This window comes from Cetorhinus maximus, chromosome 7 (assembly GCF_964194155.1).
Source record: "Cetorhinus maximus chromosome 7, sCetMax3.hap1.1, whole genome shotgun sequence".
NCBI classification, from domain to species: Eukaryota; Metazoa; Chordata; class Chondrichthyes; order Lamniformes; family Cetorhinidae; genus Cetorhinus; species Cetorhinus maximus.
The window spans coordinates 106,293,647-106,320,600 of NC_135885.1; the positions used below are offsets into that span (position 1 = coordinate 106,293,647).

The 26,954-nt window shown below is 43.9% G+C and overlaps 1 protein-coding gene across 1 annotated transcript in view; it reads left to right on the forward strand.

The window, feature by feature from the left end:
• Nucleotides 1-26,954, forward strand: part of LOC144682968 (uncharacterized protein C3orf85-like) — a 60,991-nt gene that overhangs the window by 8,030 nt on the left and 26,007 nt on the right. The window contains exon 3 of the mRNA XM_078545900.1: nt 2,385-2,521. Coding sequence (XP_078402026.1) covers nt 2,385-2,521 — 137 coding nt within the window. The remainder of the gene's footprint in view (nt 1-2,384; nt 2,522-26,954) is intronic.

The window sequence follows — 26,954 nt, forward strand, 5'->3', positions numbered from 1 at the left end:
CTCATGAGGACACTCTGCTGCCTCCCAATAGTCTTCTCTGGGGAAGTTTACCATGATGGTACACTCCTCCTGATTTCCAGTGAAAATAGCGTAGTGTTGGTCATGTCAGCGAGCCATGGCATTCACGATTAAATTAGGCCCTCATCAGTTTGTGACAGGAGTCTCATTTGCCTTGAAAGTCGACAAAGATAAAATGCTACTTGGTGGGAATGCAGAGGCTTCATGCTGATAAATTGACTCATCCAATTTTAATGCTCCACACACCATTCCCTCCTGACGAACTGCAGGGGTCAGAGGTTAATGGAGACCCCATATTATCACTGTTGTTTGTGGCCAAATGCTGCAGGCAGATCCCACAAATAACAAAGAGATAAATAGCTGGTTAATCTGTTTTTGGTGACATTGGTAAAGGGATGATTGTTGACCAGGACACCAGGGCAACTTCCTGATCTTCAAAAAAATTTTCATCCATCTGAAAGAAGTCAGCTCAGTTAAATCTTACGAGAAAGACAGCACTTGAAAATACGGCACTCCCTCAGTACTGCACTGAAGTGTTAGCTGAGATTATATAATTGAGTGATGGGTTGGGGCTCAAACCCTCAACCTTCTAACTCACAGAAAAGTGCTGCCATCTAAGATAAATTATCTGTTGTTAGTAGCACTAGTCAGGGAAAGTACAATGGATGCACCACTCTCGGGTACAATCATCATTGAGAGACAAGTGTGCAGTGTATGTAGCGTATAGGACATCACTTGTAGTACAAACATGTCATCGAAAATTATGAAATGCCTCTAGTTGGTGTGTGTCACTATTTTACTCATTTTAATTTACATAGCCAACACTGTTAGTGCATACAAATTTACTTTGGTAGTTGGTATGTTATATATTTGGAGATTTAGTATACTTAAAAAAAATACTGCTGCCTTTGTTGTAGATGTTTATTTTTATTTTATGGATTTGTTTTATTTACTTATAAATTGTTTTAAGTATCCTGGCACAGCATTCAAATAAAAGTAGAACTAAGACCACATTGATGGTATGAATAAAACTTCAGCAATCACTTGAATTGGGTTGTGGCCAGACTAACTGAGAGGAAATGTCTTAGCCAGTGTCGCTGCTCTTGATCATTATCCAGAGACTCCTGATGGGAAGTGAGTCTGTGGATGTTGGCTGGGCACAACTTTGGACTCGGCTATTATTTCCTATCCCATAGCTTGTTGATTCTCTTAGCACAGGCTGGCACATGAAGAATGGCGAGTTGGGCCAAATACTGAAGAGGAGCCAGGGCCTCTAGAATCTTAACCTCGCTGTAACTTCAGGAAATGAGATGGATAATTACTGGTTACTGAGCTTTGGAAGGATCAATTACTTGGAGGATCTTCCACACATTTGTATGCTGGTTCAAGTGCTCTCTTGGCACAGAAGATGCTGCCTCTAGCCTTCTGCAGAAAGTCTTGTAGAAAACACACTTGAAAGGTAACATACCAGAACTGCAAGGAGGAGATTAGCTTGCCTAACATTAATGCAATGTATGCAAGGCCTAAAAGGTCAACCTTCTCTGCTAATTGTACTCAGTCCAACAACATAATTGCAAGTTAATCATATTGTTGTACAACCGAGTGATTCCAACCTGCTTATGAGAATACCAAGGCGAGTGGGCTCAGGGATGCCATGTCAGTGCAAGACAAGCAATAAGATATGTTTTAGGGGACCAACCAGCTTGTATGGTTCAGTCTAGTGAAGGATACTGTAATGGATAGAAGGCCTTCCTGCCTTTAGCAGCACGGTGTTGTATTAAATCTCTGGTTGTCATATCTTAGCTTGAAAAAGCACTCCGGTAGTTGCTTTAAAAAAAATGGTTCAAGTAAATATAACTGTATATGTCCCAAAATCTGCTCCTGTGCAGAGTCTCATTGGCAGCAGTGAAGATCAGACAATTAGGACAGAGATGAGCACACTCATTTTGCACCATTCCCTTCTCTTCCCTCTTATTCCTGAAGTCACTTCTTGTCGCTATACTTTTCCTAGCACTGTGTATTCCGCTACCTTGTCTAAGTGATTATTCTTTGTGTGAAAGTTAAGATAGAGCAGATCAGCAAGTTATTTGACAGTGGAGGATATCACAGCTGAGTCCCTTCATGTTCTCAGCCACTATCTGTACCCACACATGGTTGGAAATCCCAACTGATATTTTTCATTCCCAACCATTGTGTCCACTTGTCATGTGTCTAACTGGGGCCGAGCTGAGACCAGTATCTCAGCACAAACTGAGAATCAAAGTCTATTTCATGGTGAAGATCAGGTTCCTATCAAAGCTTTTCAAGTCTTCCATCGGTGTTTTTTTGTTGTAGAATTGATGTCAGTAATATTGTCTTTCTGACAGGGGTTGCAACTGCACCATTTTTGGCTGATGAAGAAGCCAACCATTTCATTCGAAACAAAAGGCAAACTGATACAATGCAAGGATACTGGGACCCAAACAGTGCAAATAATGTGTGGGGAGTCACTCAGGCAGAACAGGTAAGGCTTGAATTGTGATCAAACTCTGATCTGGTTGGATGAGATAATGCACTTGCATGTTCTTCAGATTTGGGGATGATTTTCCTTCGGTTGAATTTAAAATTACAGATAACTTGGGTAATTTAGAGAATTAATCCTACGGTGTGGTCGGCTTACCTCTAGCACACCAAGGAAAATTGAACAGGGAGTTTTGTACACCTGGAGAGGAATTTTCTGTTTTGATTGCCCCCTGGAGACTCTTTAGGTCAGTCACTGCAGTCATTTTAAGTTTTGAACATCAATCCATGGGGGTCATTTCCATATGAATAATTAGAGACACAACATGTGGTAATCGTAACGTGTGTGGAAGGAACATATGACTATTGTTCCTCGATTGGGGATTTTTGCTAACATCATGTTTCAGTCTGCTGCAGATATATTGCTGGAGATTGACAACCATAATTAGTGTGGGTGTACCTACACCACATGGACCGCAGTGGTTCAAGAAGGCAGCTTGCCACCACCTTCTCAAGGGAAACTAGGGATTGGTAGTAAATGCTGGCCCAGCCAGCGAAGTCCATCCCATGGATGAATGAAAAAAAACAAAATCATTAGCTTTATCATATGATTACCAGGATGAAGAAGATGCACTAGATGGACCTTTTTTTGTCTAACAGTATCCATGTTCCTGTGCATTGCAACCTATTTTAGATTTATTTTGGGGCAGAAAGCTATTGTAATTGTTTGCAGTGGGTTTCATTGTTTCAACAACATTGTTGTGTTAATTCATAAAGATAGCAGAGCAGGTGATGTGTTGCAACTGCAGAATGTAGGCTCTTGTGGATGCCAGTGTGTTCCAAGGGAAACACTTCTAAAGTAAGTGCCTGTAGCTCGAGGAGCTTTGGCTCAGAATCATTGAGCTGGAGGCCAAGCTGCAGACTCTGTGACACATCAGGGAGGGGGAAGTTACCTGGGCACTTTATTCCAAGAAGTTGCCACGCCCTTTAGGATAGGGTCTTTTGATTTGGTCAGTGTTGAGGACAGGAGGGTATGACCGCGAGTGAGGCAGGTAAACAGATCGAGAATGTATAAGTGGAGAAGCCTCAGAAGTTGCAATTGTCCAACAGGTTCGAGGTGCTTGCAAGCTGTATGGATGAAAGCAAGCTTGCAGTGTGGATGAGCAAACTAACCATTGCACATAGTACAGGAAGCCATTCAAATGGGGGGGAGTTAATAGAAATATAGTGGCACACCGAGAGCATGAGTCCAGAAGGCAGTGTTGCTTGCCTGGTGCCAGGATTCAGGACATCTGCTTTAGGCTGGAGAGCAACCTGCAGTGTGACGGGGGGGGGCGGGATCCAGTTGTCTCGGTCAATGTTGGTACCAATGACATAGACAGGATAGAAAAGAAGTTCTGCTTAAGGAGTTCAAGCAGCTAGGGGCTAAATTAAAAAGCAGAACCTCAAAAGGTAATAATCTCTGGATTATTACCTGAGCCACAAGCAAATTGGCATAGGGCAGATTAGATTAGAGAGTTAAATGTGTGGCCCAAAGATTGGTGTGGGAGAAATGGGTTTCAATTAGTGGGGCACTGGCACCATTACTGGGGAAAGTGCAGGCTGTATCATTGGGACAGTCTTCACCTGAACCTTGCTGGGACCAGGGTTCTGACAAGTCGTACAACTAAGGCAGTAGAGAGGGTTTTAAACTAAATAGTGGAGGTGAGGAATCAAGTGTAGGAAGACATGATAAATTAAAGAGTGAAGACCAGGCAAGAGAGCAAGGTAGCAATAAGGGAAATGATAATCAGGGTGGCAAGAAAGGACAGAGTTTACAAACTTAAGACCGAGCCAACAGAAAAAGGAAGAGGTTGTGAAAATATTAAAAGAACAGAACTAAAGGCTCTGTATCCAAATGCATTCATAGCAAAACAGGTTAATTTAGAGCTCAAATAGAAACAGAGACATGACGGCAAGATGAGAATGGCTGGGACCTGAATATTCAAGGGTACATTACATTTTGGAAGACCATAAGATGTAGGAGCAGAAATTAGGCCATTCAGCCCATCGAGTCTGCTCCGCCATTCAATCATGGCTGATAAGTTTCTCAACCCCATTCTCCCGCCTTCTCCCCATAACCTTTGATCCCCTTACCAACCAAGAACCTATCTATCTCGGTCTTAAATACACTCAATGACCTGGCCTCCACAGCCTTCTGTGGCAATGAATTCCATAGATTCACCACTCTTTGGCTAAAGAAGTTTCTCTTCATCTCTGTTCTAAAATGTCTTCCCTTTACTCTGAGGGCGTGCCTTCGGGTCCTAGTCTCTCCTACTAATGGAAACATCTTCCCCACGTCCATTCTATCCAGGCCTTTCAGTATTCTGTAAATTTCAATCAGATCCCCCCTCATCCTTCTAAACTCCATCGAGTATAGACCCAGAGTCCTCAAACGTTCCTCATATGTTAAACCTTTCATTCCTGGGATCGTTCTCGTGAACCTCCTCTGGACCCTCTCCTGGGCCAGGACCCTCCTGAGATACGGGGCCCAAAATTGCTCACAATATTCTAAATGAGGTCTGACCAGAGCCTTATAAAGCCTCAGCAGCACATCCCTGCTTTTATATTCTAGTCCTCTTGAAATAAATGCCAACATTGCATTTGCCTTCCTAACTACCGACTCAACCTGCAAATTAACCTTAAGAGAATCCTGGACTAGGACTCCCAAGTCCCTTTGCACTCCAGATTTCTGAATTCTCTCCCCATTTAGAAAATAGTCTATGCCTCTATTTTTCCTACCAAAGTGCATGACCTCACACTTCCCCACGTTGTATTCCATCTGCCACTTCTTTGCCCATTCTCCTAACCTGCCCAAATCCTTCTGCAGCCTCCCTGCCTCCTCAATACAACCTGTCCCTCCACCTATCTTTGTATCATCTGCAAACTTAGCCAGGATGCCCTCAGTTCCTTCATCTAGATCATTAATGTATAAAGTGAAAAGTTGTCCCAACACTGACCCCTGCGGAACTCCACTAGTCACTGGCCGCCATCCTGAGAAGGACCCCCTTATCCCCACTCTCTGCCTGCCAGACAGCCAATCTTCTATCCATGCTAGTACCTTGCCTCTAACACCATGGGCTCTTATCTTACTGAGCAGCGTCTTGTGCGGCACCTTGTCAAAGGCCTTCTGGAAGTCCAAGTAGATAACATCCATTGGCTCTCCTTTGTCTAACTTACTCGTTACCTCCTCAAAGAATTCTAACAGATTTGTCAGGCATGATGAAACCCCCTTGATGAAACCATGCTGACTTTGCCCTATTTTACCAGGCACTTCCAAGTATTCTGAAATCTCATCCTTAATAATGGACTCTAAAACCTTACCAACGACCGAGGTCAGGCTAATCGGCCTGTAATTTCCCGTCTTTTGCCTCACTCCCTTCTTAAACAAGGGGGTTACATTAGCGATTTTCCAGTCCTCTGGGACCCTCCCTGACTCCAGTGATTCCTGAAAGATCACCACTAACGCCTTCACTATCTCTTCAGCTATCTCCTTCAGAACTCTGGGGTGTAATCCATCTGGTCCAGGTGATTTATCCACTTTCAGACCTTTCAGTTTTCCTAGCGCCTTCTCCTTGGTAATGGCCACCATACTCACCTCTGCCCCCCGACTCTCTTGAACTTTGGGGATGTTACTCGTGTCTTCCACTGTGAAGACTGACGCAAAGTACCTATTCAGTTCCTCCGCCATTTCTTTGTTCCCCACTACTACTTCTCCAGTGTCATTTTCCAGCGGCCCAATTTTGCCTCTCTCTTACCCTTTATATATCTAAAAAAAACTCTTGCAATCTTCTTTTATATTACTGGCTAGTTTACCCTCATATTTAATCTTCTCCCTCCTTATTTCCTTTTTAGTTGTCCTCTGTTGGTCTTTGTTGACTTCCCAATCCCCTGGTTTCCCATTGCTCTTCGCCGCATTGTATGCTTTCTCTTTAGCTTTCATGCTGTCCCTGACTTCCCTTGTCAGCCATGGTTGCCTTGTCCTCCCTTTAGTATGCTTCTTCTTCCTAGGAATGAATTTTTGCTGTGTCTCCCAAATTACTCCCAGAAACTCCTGCCATTGCTGTTCCACTGTCTTTCCTGCTAGGCTCATCTCCCAGTCAATTCTGGCCAGCTCCTCCCTCATGCCTCTGACGTTGTCTTTATTCAACTGTAATACCGTTATATCTGATTCCAGCTTTTTCCTCTCAAATTGTAGGGTAAATTCTATCATAATATGGTCACTTCCTCCTAAGGGTTCCTTCACCTTAAGCTCCCTTATCAAATCTGCCTCATTACACATCAAAGGACAGGATGCTGGGAAAAGGCAGAGGATAGCTCTGTTTATTAAGGATGGCATTAGTAAGTTAGAGAGGGATGACCTTGGTTCTTAAGGTCAAGATGTAAAATTGGTTTGCGTAGAGATAAGAAATATTAAAGGTAGAAAGTCACTTGTGGGAGTAGTTCATAAGCACCTTTTCAGTAATGACACTGTAGGATGGGGTGTATAGGAAGAAATAATGGGGGCTTATGACAAAGGTATGGCGATCATCATGAGTGAGTTTAACCTACATATAGATTGGACTAATCAGATTAGCAAAGCTATCCTGGAAGATGAGTTCATAGAATGTTTACTGGATGGTTTCTTAGAACAACACATTCTAGATCTGGTAATGTCAACAAAACAGAATTAATTAATGACATCCTAGTAAAGGAGCCCTAGGTAGCAGTGATCATAACATGACTGTATTTTGCATTCCCTAGATTCTGGAAAGATCCCATCAGATTGGAAAATAGTGAATGTAAAGGAGGGAAACAGAAAGCAGGAAATTACAGGCCAGTTAACTTAACATCTGTCATAGGGAAGATGCTGGAATCTATTATTAAGGAGGTTGTAGCTAGGCACTTTGAAAACCTCAGTGCAATCAGGCAGAGTCAACACAGTTTTGTGATAGGGAAATCGGTGTTTGACTAATTTATTGGAGTTCTTCGTGGAAGCAACAAGCAACTGAAGAAAGGAGAAACTGTAGATGTGTGGTACTTAGATTTCCAGAAGGCATTTGACAAGGTGCCACATTAAAGATTACTACATGAAATAAGAGCTCATGGTAAACAGGGTAACATGGGTAAAGGATTGGTTAGCTAACAGGAAACATAGAGTAGACATAATTAGGTCATTTTTGGGTTGGCAAGATGTAACGAGTGGAGTGCCACAGGAATCAGTGCTGGGGCCTCAACTATTTACAACTATATCAAATGATTTGGATGAAGGGACTGAATGTATAGTTAATCAATTTGCTGATGATACAAAGAAAGGTCAGAAAGTAAGTTGTGAAGAGGACATAAGGAGCCTGCAAAGGGGTATAGATGGTTAAGTGACTAGGCAAAAATTTGGCAGATGGAGTATTATGTGGGAAAATGTGAACTTGTCCACTTTAGCAGAAAGAATAGAAAAGCAGCATGTTATCTAAAAGGAGAGAGATTGCAGAATCCTGCAGTACAGAGAGATCTGGGTGTCCTGGCACATGAATCACAAAAAGCTAGTATGTAGGTACAGTAAGTGATTAGGAAGGCAAATGGAATGTTGTTGTTTATTGCAAAGGGAATGGAATGTAAAAGTAGAGAAGTTTTGCTACAGGGCCACACCTAGAGTGCTGTGTATAGTTTTGGTTCCCATATTTAAGAAAGGACATAAGTGCATTAGAAGCAGTTCAGAGAAGGCTCACTCGACTTATTCCTGGGGGGGTACCTTATAAGGAAAGATTGGACAGGTTGGACATGTATCCATTGGAGTTTAGAATAATGAAATGTGATCTTATTGAAACATACAAGATCCTGAGGGGGCTTGACAGAGGGGATGCTGAAAAGATGTTTCCCCTTGTGGGAGAGATGGAAACTAGAGGACAGAGTTTAAAAATAAGGGGTCTCCAATTTAAGACGGTGATGAGGAGAATTTTTTTCTCTGAGGGTCATGACTCTGTCGAACTCTGTTCCCCAGAGAGTGGTAGAGGTAGCGTCATTGAATATTTTTAAGGCAGAGGTAGATAAATTCTTAACTAACAAGGGAATGAAAGGATATTGAGGGTAGGCAGAATAGTGGTGTTGAGGCCACAATCAGATCAGCCATGATCTTAGTGAATGGCGGAGCAGGTTCAAGGATGCGAATGTCCTACTCCTCCTCCTGTTCGCATGTTCTTATATATGTTCATAGAGGAGAGAGTCATAGAGGATTTGATAGTGGGCGAAGGGGCTGTGGGTGGAGAGGGATACGAGGAAGTGATCGGAGTTGTCTTTACCTGTGATTGATGCGATAGAAGTAGTGATGCCATGTGAGGTGGCAAGGTCAAGTGTGTTCTATTTCAGAAAGTTGGTGAAGGATGGAACTGGAACTGATCTTTGCATAGGCTTTTTTCCAAAATTACCCCCTCATCCTCACCACAGAACCTGAGCAATGAGTAAGAAAGGGTCAATCAAAATAGGGTGAAGTCTGGTGGGTTGAACGTCAACTTGCAGACACTTCCTCCTACCTCCTCCTCCCCCTGCACTATGTCCCCACCACTGAACATCAAGCCATTGTTTCCAGGACTGTTACTGACCTCATCTCCTCTGGAGATCTTCCTTCCACAGCTTCCAACCTCATAGTCTCCCAACCTCGGACGGCCCGCTTCTACCTCCTACCCAAAATCCACAAACAGGATTGTCCCGGCAGACCCATCGTGTCAGCCTGTTCCTGCCCCACGGAACTAATTTCTTGCTATCTTGACTCCATTCTCTCTCCCCTTGCCCAGTCCCTTCCCACTTACATCCGCAATTCCTCTGACACCCTACATCATATCAACAATTTCCAGTTCCCTGGCCCCAACCGCCTCCTCTTCACCATGGACATCCAATCACTCTACATTTCCATTCCCCACCAGGATGGTCTGAGGGCTCTCCACTTCTTCCTTGAACAGAGGCCCGAACAACCCCCATCCACCACTACTCTGCTCCATCTGGCTGAACTTCTTCTCTCATTGAACAATTTCTACTTAAACTCCTCTCACTTCCTCCAAATAAAAGGTGTGGCTATGGGTACCCGCATGGGCCCCAGTTATGCCAGTTTCTTTATGGAGTACGTGGAACATTCCTTGTTCCAGTCCTAATCCGGCCCCCTCCCACAAATCTTTCTCCGGTACATCAATGACTGCTTTGGTGCTGCTTCATGCTCTCGTCTGGACCTGGAAAAATTTATTAATTTTGCTTCCAATTTCCACCCCTCCATCATTTTCACATGGTTCACCTCTGACACTTCCCTTCCCTTCCTTGACCTTTCAATCTCAATTTCTGGTGATAGACTGTCCACCAATATTCATTACAAGCCTACCAACTCCCACAGCTACCTTGACTACAGCTCCTCACACCCCGCTTCCTGTAAGGACTCCATCCCATTCTCTCAGTTCCTTCGCCTCCGTCCAATCTGTTCTGATGATTCCACTTTCAAAAACAGTTCCTCTGACATGTCTTCCTTCTTCCTTAACCGAGGTTTTCCACCCACGTTGGTTGACAGGGCCCTCAACCGTGTCCGGCCCATCTCCCGCGCATCCGCCCTCACACCTTCCTCTCTCTCCCAGAAACATGATAGGGTCCCCCTTGTCCTCACTTATCACCCCACCAGCCTCTGCATTCAAAAGATCATCCTCCGCCATTTCCGCCAACTCCAGCATGATGCCACCACCAAACACATCTTCCCTTCACCTCCCCGGCAGCATTCCCCAGGGATCGTTCCCTCCGGGACACCCTGGTCCACTCCTCCATCACCCCCTACATCTCAACCCCCTCCCATTGCACCTTCTGTGGTTGCATGGGAAGGTGCTACAACTGCCCCTTTACATCCCCCCTCCTCACCGTCCAAGGGCTCAAACACTCCTTTCAAGTGAAGCAGCATTTCACTTGCACTTCCATCAATTTAGTCTACTGCATTCGCTGCCCCCAATGCGTTTCCTCTACATTGGAGAGACCAAACACAGACTGGGTGACCACTTTGCGGAACACCTTCGGTCTGTCCACAAGCATGACCCAGACCTCCCTGTCGCTTGCCATTTCAACAGTCCACCCTGCTCTCACGCCCATATGTCCGTCCTTGGCCTGCTGCAATGTTCCGGTGAAGCTCAGCGCAAACTGGAGGAACAGCACCTCATCTTCCGACTAGGCAATTGACAGCCTTCTGGACTGAATTTTGAGTTCAACAACTTTAGATTATGAACTCTCTCCTCCATCCCCACCCCCTTTCCGATCCCCCTTTTTTCCAATAATTTAAATAGATTTTTCTTTTCCCACCTATTCCCATTATTTTTCAATGTATTTCCATCCATTGTTTTATCTCTACCTTTTAGCCTATTCCGATCCCTTCCCCCCACCCCCACTAGGGCTATCTGTACCTTGCTCGTCCTGCTTTCTACTCTTAATGTCACCTATTAGCACATTTCTTAGCTAATATCACCGCCGTCAACACCTCTTTGTCCTTTTGTCTATGACATCTTTTGGTTATCTCCACCTATCACTGGCCCTCTATCCAGCTCTTCCTGTCCCCCCGCCCCCCCTTAAACCAGCTTATATTTCACCTCTCTTCTATTTTTCCTTAGTTCTGATGAAGAGTCATTCAGCCTCGAAATGTTAACTGTATTCCTCTCCGCAGATGCTATCAGACCTGCTGAGTATTTCCAGGTATTTTTATTTTTGTTTTTGTGTTGTGAAGTATGGTGGGACTCCTTATGGTTAGCAACCCTAGAAATGCACAGCGATATTACGACTGGGGTGGGAGGAGTGCGTGAATTATCAAGCCCCACTACTCCGCAGGCCATACCATTAATTTAAGTGTAAAATGGCCAATTGTGTATCTGCACCTCTAGTACCCAGAAGAAAAGAGACTGACCAGGTTTCTTTCAAAAAATCAGAATGATTAATTTATTTTAAAACAAAACTTCTTTGCAAGTAATGGTCAGCATACAATTGTACTTGGGAAGTATAACTATCTATCTCTTCCTAAGGAACTCCCCCAACGCACATATACACACACACTCACATGCACACACACACACATACAGATAGAGACTCTCTGCAGAGATGAGCTTTAGAGGATAGGCGTTATAAAATAAAAGATAAAGTCCACAGGGTCTCGACACCCACGAGGGTTTGCTGGCTACAGATTGATAGCCACACTCAATTTTAGACAAGGTAGAGAGAGGGAGCCAGCCAAAGTAGCCTTCCTTTCTCAGCTTGTTCCCCAACAAGAACTGCCTTCAAAACAAGCAGGTTCACAACTTAAGTTTTTTCCCTCGCTCCCATGTGACTGCCTGTTTTGGCTCCCAGCTTTTCATTAAGTAAAGAGCTTTTCAGTTCAAACAAACAACTCTTTCTCAGGCACCATATAGGTCAGGAGATTTCTTGGAAGAGGCCTGCTTGCGTACAGTTCCAAGGTGAACTTACGACCTACTTTTAAAAAAGATCCCAGGTTAGCATCCAGATGACCAGATCATGCTTTCCATTTTGTAAAAGAAAACTTCAGTCTTGAGAGATATGACTCTAACAGCAGATGGGGACCTGGCAAACAAGTCATCAACAGCAGTAAAGGTGGAGGAAGATGTGCCGTCTGGAATATCTCAGCAGCTGTTCTAGCAGACAAAGGCTGCAGTAGAATGAAACCTCAAATTGTCTTGGTTTCCTTGCCATTGGATCAAGGTTTTGTTCTGTCAAGACACGTGTGGAAGCTGGTGTGCAGTGGTTTCCCCATGCTAAAAGATGTCACCCACAGGTTTCTTTCTTTCCAAGCACATCTCCCAAGCCCTTTGGCGAGCGGCAAATGGTGATGGGGGCAGGATTGCTTTGTCTGGAAGCTTTTAATCATGATCTGGCACAGAGGCAACAGTTACAAGATGGTTGTCTAGCACTCGGACAAAGCAGGGGTGACTTTCAGCAGCTGTAACTGCAACTGAACTTCAGGAACCACTCTGCTCACCCTTTATTGGGGAGGGGGCTAGAAAATGTGCCCTAAACAGAGTCTTCCTCACCCCTTCTGACTGGATAGACCACATCCAGACAGATGCATTGTCGCCCATGAATTCTGGCAATATGGCATCGACATTGCCACTCTGAATGAGACCTGGAAAGCTGGAGAGGGGCAGCTCAGGAAGCTCCTAGGGGGCTGCACTTTGTTCTGGGAAGGGAAATCAGAAGAAGAACGCAGAGTTCATGGAGTTGGATTTGCCATCAAGAATGAACTTGTGAACTGTCTTCATGAGCTCCCCCTTGGAAGAAATGAACGCCTCATGACTTTGTCTCAAATTGGTAAGGAGCCAATTCACCACTGCAATCAGTGCACATGGCCAATTCAGGGCATCAACAATGAAACCAAGACAGATTTCTTTGCCAAACCTGTCCAAGCTGTCTGTGGAGCTCTAAAGCAGGGTAGGCTTATTTCTCAGACTTCAACCCCAGAACTGGAAGAGATTCCAGTCGCTGGAATGAAACTTTTTACAAAAAATTAATTCATGGGATGTGGGACAGCATTTATTGCCCATCCCTAATTCCCCTTGTTCAGAGGGCATTTAAGAGTCAACTACACACATTGCTGTGGGTCTGGAGTCACATGTAGGCCAGACCAGGTAAGGGTGGCAGATTTCCTTCCCTGAAGGACATTAGTGAACCAGGTTGGCAGGAAAGAATTGGAAATGTCAACTCCAATGGCATTCTTCTCCATACCAAATGGACAGAACATGGGCTTATCACCAATGCTCTGTTCCACCAGGAGAACAAGAACAAAATGTTTTGGCAACATCCATGGCCCAAGCATTGGCACCTTTTCTTTTATATTCATTCATGGGGTGTGGGTGTCGCTGGCTAGGCCAGCATTTATTGCCTAATCCTAATTGCCCTTAAGAAGGTGGTGGTGTGCTGCCTTCTTGAACCACTGCAGTCCACATGCTGTAGGAACACCCACAGTGCTGTTAGGAAGTGAGTTCCAGGATTTTGACCCAGTGACAGTGAAAAAATGGTGATATATTTCCAAATCAGTATGGTATTTGGCTTGGAGGGGAACTGCTCCCATGCATCTGTTGCCTTTATCCTTCTAGGTGGTAGAGGTCACAGGTTTGGGAGGTGCTGCTGAAGGAAACTCGATTACGTCATCGTCCGTGCCCAGAATCGCAAAGATGTCCACACCACCAGAGCAATGACAAGGCTGATGACTGCTGGACCAATCACCAACTTATTAAATGATGTCCATCAAACTGGCTCCAAACGATCGGTGCAACAGAAGAGACGTCCACGAATGATCAACGTCGAAGCTCTGAAGGATCCAGTCAAAAGAGATTGATTCCAACAATGCCTTAGGGAAAAAGTTTCAAATTTCAAACAAGAATAGAAGAGTCTCCAGAGTATTTGAGATGTCCAATATCATCAATCCCTGCAAAGAGACACTTGGAATTTCTGTCAGGAAACATCAGGATTGGTTTGTTAAAAATGACCAGGATATCAACAAACTGATCGCAAACACAAGACTTTCTGCACCTGATGGAATGTCCCAAACTCAAAGCAAAAGAAACTGTTTTACCAACAAATGAAGGCCGAGGTACAAACGTGCACCCGAGATATGAAGAACGTGTGGTGGGCAGACAAGACAAAGGAAATTCAACATCTCTCTGACATGAATGGTATCTATGGCTATGGCCTAAGTACTCAAGGACCAGGTCCTCAGAGGCCTAAGGATGGGGGAGATCTGATCAAGGAAAGGGAAGCTGTCAATGCATATTGGAGGAAGCATTTTGAAGACCTTTTCAATCAAGAATCAATTGTTGACAAGAGTGTTTTCAACTCCGTCCCACAATACCCATTTCAAGATGAGCTTGAAGGTGATGAAAGCCATCACACAAAATGAACAATAACAAAGCAGCAGGAGGTGATGGAATCCTGCTGAAATCTTTAAGCACAGAAGAGACAAACTAACATTCCAGCTCCATGCCCTTATCCCACAGATCTGGAATGAAGAGGAAGTCCTGAATGATGTTAACGACACCATGACTGTAACAATCTTCAAGAAAGGGGACAAATCCAACTGTGGAAATTACGGAGGCATCTCCCTGCTTTCATTGTAGGAAATATCATTACAAGAACCCTTCTGAACCGACATATTACACTTGCTGATGAGCTACTCCCCGAATCTCAATGTGGGTTTAGACTATCAAGAGACATGGCCAACATGATCTTTACATCTCGGCAACTACAAGAAAAACATCACAAACAACATCAATCTCTCTACATAGCGTTCTTTGACTTGACAAAGACATTCAGCTCTGTAAATCATGAGGCACTCTGGAAGATTCTGATGAAGTATGGATACCATCCTTCGCCTGCTTCATGATGATTTCAAGAGGTCATCCTTAACAGATCCGTTACAGACCCTTTTGAGGTTGAGACAGGAGTCAACTTTTTTCGATCTTCTGTGCTACCATGTTCAATCTGACTAGAGACAAGCTCCCTGCTGGAGTGCAGCTTATTTATCGAATGGACGGTGAACTATTTAATCTCCGAAGACTCCAATCAAATACTAAGACCACCCTGACCTGTCATTGAGCTCCATTACGCTGATAGTGCTGCAGTAAATTCTGTGTCAGAAATGGATCTCCAGACAATCATCAGCATATTTATTGAGCCATACAAGGAGTTGGGACTTGCGCTTAATGTTCAGAAGACCAAAGTCCTCCATCAGCAAGTTCCAAATGCACATGCCCCAGCTCCATTGAGTGGGATTCATGATGGGTGCCTGGAAAATGTGGAACACTCCCATTAACCTGGATGTTATATTTCACAGAAGGCTGAAATTGATGAAGACATCCAACATTGCCTGAAATCTGCTTGGCAGCCTCTGGCCAACTGAGGAAGCGAGTGTTTGAAGATCATGACATCAAAAGTGAAAACAAGCTCCTGTCTACCATGCGGTCGTGATCCCTTCTTTACTGTGTGGGGCTGAAACATGGGCAACATATAGGAGGCATCTCAAAACAACTGGAGTCATACCATCAATGCTGCCTGCAGTTACTCCTCCATATTAAGCAGGAGGACTGGCGCACCAACATCAGTGTCCTCTCACAAGCAGGCACCACAAGCACCGAGGCTATGATCATCCACCATCAACTTTGTTGTGTTGACTATATAGTTCGGATGTCAGATACCAGGCTCTCAAAGCAGATTGTCTTCTCCTAGTTCAGTCATGGCAGATGCAGCAGAGGGGGACAGAAGAAGCGCTTCAAGGATGTGCTGAAAACCAATATGAAGAAATAAAACATTGACATCAATTCCTAGGAGACCACCACCTTGGATCGAATTAGGTGGCAGCAGTGTCAGTGGGAAGGATCCCAGCATTTTGAGACCCAATAACGTCAAAATAAAAAGAGGGAAAGAACATGCGGTGATAAAACTGATGAAATATAACCAGACATCCCACATGACGACAAATGTCTGCAGATCTCGAATTGTCCTCATCAGCCATCTTCGGACTCATGGAGGACAATCATCTTCTCAAGCAAGGGATAGGGTCTAACAATAATAACAACTTTATAGAATTACACATTACAAGTACACACACCCTAACCCAACAGCCAGTTTTAGTCCGTGTTTATTTATAGGGGGCTCAAATGAATTTCCAATTAATTCCCAGTCAATGCCATCATCTGTATACAGTACAGTCAAATACAACTAAAATATATTTAATATAGGGTTGGTCTTGATAATGTTGATGAGTTTACATTGAAGGAGAGATTTAGTGAGGAGAGGAAGGCAGTAAAAGAGAGGAAAGAGTGCATGATGAATTGAGATGAAGGTTGAAATCACTGAGGATGAGAAGTTGCTTGGTGCAGAGGTTAAGGGAGGACAGCAGTAAAGATTTCTCAGTGAGAAATGTGGCATATACTTAGGTAGGCAGTAGAGAATGAGGACATTAAATGAGAAGTGAGTAGTGTGGAACAAGGTAGATGCCCAAAGGAGGAGAAGGTACCAGAGGGAGAGGCTTGAGAGGCTAAATGACCTATTCACGTTCCTATGTTCCTAAGTAAGCTGTGTAATTTGGTGATAAGAACTATGCTATCACTGTGCCAGTTTGGGGAGCGGGAGGAGAAAGGGTCGTGTGGCAAGTGGTGAAACTTACAGCCAGAAGGAGAAATGTCATTGCACCTACATCCAGGTTTAGGTGGAAACCTGGCTGAGAAGTAATCATCAGCCTTAAGCTGATGGATGGCAAGGGTCTTTCTCACAAGTGAATAGACATTCTGCAAACTGCTGCAAAGGGAGACAGTGATATCCAATCCAATAGTAAAGTCCACACGTGGTCAGCCCCAGGTGGAGTGAATGGGATGGGAGAGAGTTTTTTTTTAATTCATGGGATGTGGGCTTCGCTGGCTGGACCAGCATTTATTGTCCACCCCTAATTGCCCTTAAGGTGGTGGTGAGCTGCCTTCTTGAACTGCTGCAGTCCATGTGGTGTAGGTACACCCACAGTGCTGTTAGGAAGGGAGTTCCAGGATTTTGACCCAGCGATAGTGAAGGAACAACGATATATTTCCAAGTGAAGATGGTGGGTGACTTGGAGGGGAACCCATTTATCTGCTGCTCTTGTCCTTCTAGATGGTAGTGGTTGTGGGTTTGGAAAGTGCTGTTGAAGGAGCCTTTGGTGAATTCCTGCAGTGCATCTTGTAGGTGGTACACACTGCTGCTGCTGCGCGTCAGTGGTGGAGGAAGTGAATGTTTGTGGATGTGGTGCAAATCAAGAGGGCTGCTTTGTCCTGGATGTTGTCAAGCTTCTTGAGTGTTGTGGGAAATGCACTCACCCAGGCAAGTGGGGAGTATTCCATGACTCTCCTGACTTGTGCCTTGTAGATGGCGGACAGGTTTTGGGGAGACAGGAGGTGGATTACTCATCGCATGATTCCTAGCCTCTGGCCTGCTCTTGTAGCCACAGTATTTATATGGCTTGTCCAGTTCAGTTTCTGGTCAATAGTAACCCCAAGGATGTTGATAGTGGGGGATTCAGTAATGGTAATGCCACTGAACATAAAGGGGCAATGGTTAGATCCTCTCTTGTTGGAGATGGTCATTGCCTGAAACCTGTGTGGCATGAACGTTATTTGCCACTTGTCAGTCCAAGCCTGGATATTGTCCAGGTCTTGCTGTTTTTGGACATGGACTGCTTCAGTATCTGAGGAGTCACGAAAGGTGCTGGACATTGTGCAATCATCAGCGAACATCCCCACTTCTGACTTTATGATAGAAGGAAGGTCATTGATGAAGCAGCTGAAGATGGTTGGGCCGAGGACACTACCCTGAGGAACTCCTGCAGTGATGTCCTGGAGCTGAGATGACTGACCTCCAACAACCACAACCATCTTCCTTTGTGCTAGGTATGACTCCATCCAGTGGAGAGCTTTCCCCCTGGTTCCCATTGACTCCAGTTTTGCTAGGGCTCCTTGATGCCACACAATATCAAATGCGGCTTTGATGTCAAAGTTTGATGACTCTCACTTTACCTCGGGAGTTCAGCTCTTTTGTCTATGTTTGAACCAAGGCTCTAATGAGGTCAGGAGCGGAGTGGCCCTGGCGGAACCCAAACTGGGTGTCAGTGAGCAGGTTATTGCTAAGCAAGTGCCACTTGATAGCTCTGTTGATGACTCTTTCCATTACTTTTCTGATGATGGAGAGTAGACTGAGGGGGCGGTAATTGGCTGGGTTGGACTTGCTTTTTGTGTGCAGGGTATACCTGGGCAATTTTCCACATTGCTGGGTAGATGCCAGTGTTGTAGCTGCACTGGAACAGCTTGGCTAGGGGCACAGCAATTCTGGAGCACAAGTCTTCAGTACCATTGCTGGAATATTGTCAGGGCCCATAATCTTCAGTATCCAATGCCTTCAGCCACTTCTTGATATCATGTGGAGTGAACTGAATTGGCTGAAGACTGTATCTGTGATGCTGGGAACCTCCGGAGGAGGCAGAGATGGATCATCCACTCGGAATTTCTGGCTGAAGATTGTAGCAAATATTTCAGCCTTATATTTTGCACTGATGTGCTGGGCTCCTCCATCATTGAGGATGGGGATATTTGTGGAGCCTCCTCCTCCAGTGAGTTATCTAATTGTCCACCACCATTCACGACTGGGTGCGGCAGGACTGCAGAGCTTAGATCTGATCCGTTGGTTATGGGATTGCTTAGCCCTGTCTGTCACTTGCTGCTTATGCTGTTTGGCATGCAAGTGGCCCTGTGTTGTAACCTCACCAGGTTGACACCTCATTTTTCAGTATGCTCCTGACATGCATTTTGCACTCTTCGTTGAATCAGGGTTGATCCCCTGGCTTGATGGCGCTGGTAGAGTGGGGGATATGCTGGACCATGAGGTTACAGATTGTGTTTGAGTACAATTCTGCTGCTGCTGATGGCCCACAGCGCCTCATGGATGCTCAGCCTTGAGTTGCTAGATCTGTTTGAAATCCATCCCATTTAACAGTGGTAGTGCCACACAACACGATGGTGGGTATCCTCAATGTGAAGGCAGGACTTCATCTCCACAAAGACTGTACTGTGGTCACTCCTACCAATACTGTCATGGACAGATGCATTTGCGGCTGGCAGGTTGGTGAGGATGAGGTCAAGTATGTTTTTCCCTCTTGTTGGTTCCCAGTCTAGCAGCTATGTCCTTTAGGACTTGGCCAGCTCGGTCAGTAGTTGTGCTACCAAGCCACTCTAGGCGATGGACATTGAAGACCCCTACCCAGAGTACATTCTGCACCCTTGTCTCCCTCAGTGCTTTCTCCAAGTGGTGTTCAACATGGAGGAGCACTGATTCATCAGCTGAGAGAGGGCGTTACGTAGTAATCAGTAGGAGTTTGGCATGATTAGCCCCCTATTCTCCTCCCTGGGCATGATAATCAGAGAGATATTAGGTTGGGGCAGCTGGAGTTGGTGCTCTAAAATAAAACAGCGACAAGTGCCTTGATGGGCCTTTCAGAAGTTGCCAAGAGAGGCATAGAGGGATGTTGTATCCTTAACCAAGAGGAAGGCAAATCTGGCATAGTGGCAGCAGAACAGGAAAGCAAAGGACTGAAACACACTTAATGCTTTCAGTTGCTTGCTTGCATGTGTGAAGTAATGCTGTATCCTGTTTACGTCTCTTACTCTCCTTTACCTGGCATTCAAAATAGTTTTTCAAGCCATTTTATGTACTTTTTAGAATATATTTTGATGATCATTGAATGTGTTGCGAGAAACAAACGGATAGGGAGGAGAGAAACCAGGGCCTGAATTTTGTACTCATTGTGCATGCACGATCGGTGGGCCTGGAAGTGGACACGATATCCTCTTTCGGCCACGATCGCGACTGACATGCGATTTTACTCTGGCTAGCCAATTAACTGGTGGCCAGTGTGAAACATGCTTTGAGAAAGGCTCAGCACTGTCAGGGATCGGGTGGGAAGAGGGTGGTTGCCGAAACAAGTGAGGGTGCGGGTGGGCAATTTATAATGAGCTCCCTGAAAGTTGACAACTGCTGTGGAGCTGCCTCAAGGAGCTGCAATATTGTTCAAAGGATATTTGCACACAAAAAAAGCCACAAACTATCTCTAATGCAACTACATAACAACTGACAGCATTACTCATAACTCCTTACCTTAAACATCTTCTGGGCACTATATCCCACCCTGGATCGAGAATGATGCAAAAGTATGAAGGCCGCCTAGCTGATTGGCCCATGTGCCAAGCATAAAAGCGCATGGGCCAATAAAAATCTTGGTCGAAAGGGGCTTTAATTGGCTTAATTGCAATTTTGATTGTCGGCAGACATGCTTCTGGTTCCTGCGCGCACCCGCCAACTATGATATGGTGCAACATCGCGATGATGGCAGGACACCCACTCAATGTTTTTTTGTGCTATTTCGCACTAGTTCAGGTCAGCTGCACATCCGATCATGGCACGTAAAATTCCAGCCCAGGATTCTGTAATGAGTGATGACATCTTAGGATTCATTTATAAAGTGCAATCATTGTTGCCACGGACAGAATGTATGCACTGTGTTATTTCCCATGGTCAATATATTTTGTATGGAAAGAGGTATGTCTTTTATGCTTTGAGTGTGTATCCCAATTTAATAATTCAGCAGAAAGATTTTGTGAGTTTAAAAAGTTATTTATTCTTACACACTTACCCGAATTTATTGCAACGTCTCACACTTGCTCACACACATGCACCCGCACACACCACGGTTGGATAAAGATAAAGGTAGTGCACTCTTACAGATTACACTTAACTTGATCTCTGGTTCATGATCTCTGAGGAGTTCACAGCAGGTTGGGAGGATTCTTGTAGTCAAATACCTAGGAGTTTGGTTGTCAGGTGAACTTTAGTCTGAAACAGGTTATGTACTTCAGCTGCCTGATGTTTTGCAGCTTCTTTCTGAAGCTGGTTCAGACCGACTGAACTGATAGTTCTGATGGCCCGGTTAGATCCGATCAGCAAACTGCTCTTAGCTGATCTTTTAAACAGACAAAGAGGTTTTTTTCAAAAAAGGTGTGGTGTTTATATTGATTCCATTTCCTATGGGTTAGCACCTCTGAGGGTTTGAGACAGTCAGTGTCTTTGTTTTAAAATGACCCATTCAAATCAGACAATACCCCTTTGATTAGTTTCAGGGAAGGGCATCAAATCACATCAGTCTAGAATGTTCTTTGGTTCCCTTTTGAAATAGGGGAGTGGAAAAAGTCAGTTGACCTTGGGGGCCCATCTTTTCCAGACTTTTTGCTTTTCAAATATGAAATTAGTTTGAAGTTCAGGAAATGACATGCCGGTACTGGGTATGATACTATTATTAAATAGGCAAAATTGGCAACCAACCAGCACACAGCAAGGTCCCACAAGTTGCAAGTGGCTAAATGGCTAGATTATCTGTTTTTGGTAATGTTTGTTGATGGAAAAATGCTGGCAATGACTCTAGAAGTCCCTTCTCCTCTTCATAAAAGTGCCACAGTTCATTTACATCTATCTCAGCCACCCGAATGGACAGGCCTCACCTGAAATCTGCATGTTTGATATGTGCAAGTATATTACCTGATGGGCTTAAACCTTCTATTGGGGCCTGAACCCACACTTCGTTGATGCAGGGGTGAAATTGCTACTTACTGAGCCAAGCAATATAGTTGGGTTGGATGAGGCATTTTCAATGATAGTGACATCAGTCAAGGGACCCTGTAAATAAATTTAACGCTCCCCTAAAAATTCTTAGGGGGAGGGGAGATAATGAGTACGATTTTTAAAGGTCGAAAAATATTTTCAGGGAACCATGTCATCAACAAGAAATTTGAATAACTCAAAGAAGAGATCACAAATATCTACAAGAACATTTTACCTTCCACAAAATGTCCCAGTAGAATAAAAGTAGCTAGAAAAGCATTGTACATAAACAATAACACTTATAGAATACCAAACACATTCTTTAAAGATTTCAATGGGTAAATTTTCAACTACTCCACTTTTGATGCAAGTTTCACATGATGACAGCCATGAGTAAATGTGGAGGTCAGGGTGTTCTGTTCACAGCGCTCCTAATTTCCCATTGAAGTTTAACGACCGGAAAATTAGAAGAATGATTAATCCTTTATCTATCCTGCTAGTTACATTTTCAAAAAACTCCAATAAATTTGTCATTTTTCTTTAACCCTGTCGAATCATATTATGATTTTCTAAGAGCCCTGTTACCACTTTTTAAATAATTGATTCCAACATTTTCCTGGCAACTGATGTCAGGCTAAGTGACCTGCAGTTCCCTATTTTTTTCTCTCCCTCCTTTCTTGAACATCGTTGATGAAGCAGCTGAAGATGGTTCGGCCTAGGACACTACCCTGAGGCCCTGCAGTCTTGGGACTGAGATGATCGATCTCCAACAACCATAGCCTTCCTTTGTGTTAGGTATGACTCCAACCAGCAGAGAGCTTTCCCCCTGATTCCCATTGACCCCAGTTTTGCTAGGGTTCCTGGTGCCACACTCTTTGTCAAATACTGCCTTGATGTCAAGGGCAGTCACTCTCACTTCACCTTTGGAGCTCAACTCTTTTGTCCATGTTTGAACCCAAACTGAGCATCAGTGAGCAGGTTATTGCTAAGCAAATGCTGCTTGATAGCACTGTTCATGACCCCTTCCGTCACTTTACTGATGGTTGAAAGCAGAATGATGGGATGGTAATTGTTGGGTTGGATTTGTCCTGGTTTTTGTGTATAGGATATCTGGGCAATTTTCCACATTGCAGTGTAGATGCCAGGGTTGCAGCTTCCAGACCTGGTAGACCACTCCCCTTTTAAAAAGACCCCCTTCCGCTGTATTTTCATTTCTGGGAGGCTGGGGTGCAATGGAATCATGTTCACTGCGTCTGGAAGTAGGCCTGAGGCAGCCAAAGAGGTGGGTGGGTGGCCAAGCTGGCAGGTTAGAATGCCCACTTCCATTTACTGGGATGTTGACCCAGTTTTAATGATGAATGTCAGGCCCTAAAACATTCACCTCTCACCCCACCCCCACATGCCTTCCCATGCATCCTAATTTTCCCCATACTACACCCATGCTTCCTTATGTCCACCATGCCCATCGTATCCCCCATGTTCCCTCCAATGCTCTTTCCATACCCCCTCATATCCCCCATGCCCCCTTCATACCTTGCTATATCCTGAATTCCCCTCCATTACTTCTCAAATATGCCATACAAACATGTGAACTAGGAGCAGGAGTAGGTCATTCGGAGCCTCAAGCCTTCTCCACATTCAATAAGGTCATGGCCTACCCCGATATCCTTTGGGCCATAGAATTATAGAGGTCTACAGCACAGAAAAAGGCCCTTCGGCCCATCGAGTCTGCACCGGCCAAGCAAGTACCAAACTGTTCTCATCCCATTTTCCAGCACTAGGCCCATAGCCTTGTATGCCATGGCATTGCAAGTGCATTTGACTCCTGTGTTAGTCAAGCATCTGTCTACCTTTGCTGTAAAAGTATTCAATGACCCCGCTTTTTGGGGAAGAGCTCCAGAAACTCATGACCCTCTGAGAGAAAAAAAAATTCCCCTCATCTCCACCTTAAATGGGAGACCCCTTATTCTTAAATATTCACAAGGAGAAACATCCTCTTAGCAATCCATCTGTCAAACTCTCCCAGGATCTTATATGTTTCAATAAGATCACCTCTAATTCGTCTAAACTCCAGTGGATATAGGCTCAACCTGTCCAACCTTTCCTTATAAGATAATCCCCTCATCCCAGCAATAAGCCAAGTAAGCCGCCTTCGAATGGCTTCTTATACAATTATGTCCTTTCTTAAATAAGGGGACCAAAACTGTACACAATGCTCTCAATGTATTCCCACCAATGCCCTGTAAAACTGTAGGAATACTTCTTTACTTTTATATTCCATTCCCCTTGCAATAAACAAGAACATTCCATTTGCTTTCCTAATCACTTGCTGTATCTGTATGCTAACTTTGTGATTCATGTACCAGATCACCCAGATCCTTCTTTAGCACAGGGTACTGCAACCTCTTTCACTTAGATAATATGCTGCTTTTCAACTCTTCCTGCCAAAGTGAACAAGTTCACATCTTCCCACATTATATTTCGTTTGCCAAATTTTTGTCCACTCACTTAATCTGTATATATCCCTATCTTTGGGTCAGCCTTTGGTAACCATACACTCAGTCCCTTCATCCAAATCATTGATATAGTTTTAAATAGTTGAGGCCCCAGCACTGATCCCTGTGGCATTCCACTCATTGCATTTCGCCAACCCAAAAATAGCCTAATTATCCCTACTCTGTTAGGTGACCAATCTTCTAACCATGTTGCCCTCTATACCATGAGCTCTTATTTTGTGTAATAACCTTTGATGTGGTACCTTGTTAAATATCTTCTGGAAATCCAAGTATGCCACATCCATGGTTTCTCCTTCATCCACCTTGCATGTTACTTCCTCAAAGAACTCTAATAAATTAGTCAAACATAATTTCCCTTTCACAAAACTATGTTGGCTCTGCCTGATTGTGTTGAGATTTTCTAAGTGCCCAACTATAACCTAGTTGATAATACATTCCAGCATTTTCCCTATGACAGATGTTAAGCTGGCTGGCCTGTAGTTTCCTGCTTTCTGTTTCCCTCCTTTCTTGAGTAGAGGACTTATATTCACTATTTTCCAATCTGATGGGACCTTGCCAGAATTGAGGGAATTTTAGAAATTTAAAACTAATGCATCTACCATCACAATAGACACTCCATTTAAGAACCAAGGATGAAGTCCATCAAGATCTGGAACTTGTAGCTTTTAAATTTAAAGCTCTCAGTACCCTTTCCATGTTGATAGAAATTGAAGTTCTTCCCTCCCTTTTACCTCTTGATTCATAATTATTTCAAGGGTGTTATTTGTATCTTCTACAAAGAAAACAGATACAAAATAGGTGTTCAATTCATTAGCCATTTCCTTATTTTTTTTTTATTATTAATTCCTTATTCTCACTCCCTAGAGGACCATCACTCGCCTCATTTACTCTTTTCCTTTTTAAATACCTGTAGAAACTTTTAGCATCTGTTTTTATATTTCTAGCTAGCTTTCTCTCATACAAAATTTTCCCTCATTATTCTTTTCGTCATTGTTTGCTGTTTTATATTCTGCCCAATCTTCTGACCTACCCCCACAGCCTTCCATTGGAATTCCATAGGTTCACCACTCTGTGTGAAGAAGTTTCTCCTCATCTCAGTCCTAAATGATCTACCGTATATCCTGAGACTGTGACCCCTTGTTCAAGACCCCCCACCCCCAAGGCAGAGGGAATATCTTTGCTGTATCCAGTCTGTCCATCCCTGTCAGAAGTTTATATGTTTTAATGAAATCTCCTCTCATTCTCCTAAACTCCAGTGAATATAGGCCTAGTCAGCCCAATCTCTCCTCATACAACAATCCTACCATCCCAGGACTCAGTCTGGTGAACCTTCCCTGCACTCCCTCTTTGGCAAGTATATCCTTTCATAGGTAAGGAGATCAAAACTACACACAATACTCCAGGTATGAGCTGCTCCTACAAATGACTTCCCACCTTTACTATTTCTTACCTCTGCCCAAACTGATTCTACATTTTAATCTTTAAATCTAAGGCTATCACTCTTTAATGAACTAATTAACTTAATTAACAGAGCTACCTCTCTACCTTTTCCCTTCTAGTCCTTTTGAAATGTCACGTACCATTGAATATCTAGATCCCAGTCATTGTCATCTTGCAGCCATGTGTCTGTAATGGCTATCAGATCATGCATATTTATTTTTATATAAGCACACAGTTAATCCATTTTGTTATGAATGCTGTGTGCATTTAAATACAGAGCTTTTAGTTGTCCTTTTACTGTTTTTACATCTTCTAGCCTTTTCTGTTGGCTCAGTCATTCAAACAAGGAGCAGAAGTAAGCCATTCGGCCCCTCGAGCCTGCTCTGCCATTCAATAAGATCATGGCTGATCTGGTAGTAACCTCAAATCTGCATCCTGCCCAGCCCCAATAACTTATCACCCCCTCGCTTACCAACAATCTATCCACCTCTGCTTCAAAAATATTGAAAGACTCTGCTTCCCCCATCTTTTCAGGAAGAGAGTTCCAAAGACACACAACCCTCTGAAAGGAAAAAATTCACCTCATATCTGTTTTAAATGGGCAACCCCTTATTTTTAAACAGTGACCCCTAGTTTGAGATTCTCCCACCAGAGGAAACATCCCCTCTGCATCTGCCTTGTCAAGACCCCTCAGGATCTTATATGTTTCAATCAAGTCGCCTCTTACTCGTCTAAACTCCAGCAGATACAAGCCTAACCTGTCCAACCTTTCCTCATAAGGCAACTTGCCCATTCCAGGTATTAGCCTGGTAAATCTTCTCTGAACTGCTTCCAACGCCTTTATATCCTTCCTCAAATAAGGTGACCAATACTGTACACAGTACTCCAGATGTGGTAACACTAGTGCTCTGTATAACTGAAGCATAACCTCCTGACTTTTTTATTCAGTTCCCCTCAATAAATGATAACATTCTATTAGCTTTCCTAATTACTTGCTGTACCTGCACACTAGCCTTTTGCGATTCATCCACTAAAAAAACAGATTCCTCTGCATCTCAGAGCTTTGCAATCTCTCACAATTTAGATAATATGATTCTCTTTTATTCATCCTGCCAAAATAGGCAATTTCACATTTTCCCACATTATACTCCATTTGCCAGATCTTTGCCCACTCACTTAACCTATCTATATCTTTTTTCAGCCTCCATATGTCCTCTTCACAACTTACTTTCCCACCTACCTTTATGTCATCAGCAAATTTGGCAACATTCCCATCCATCCGTT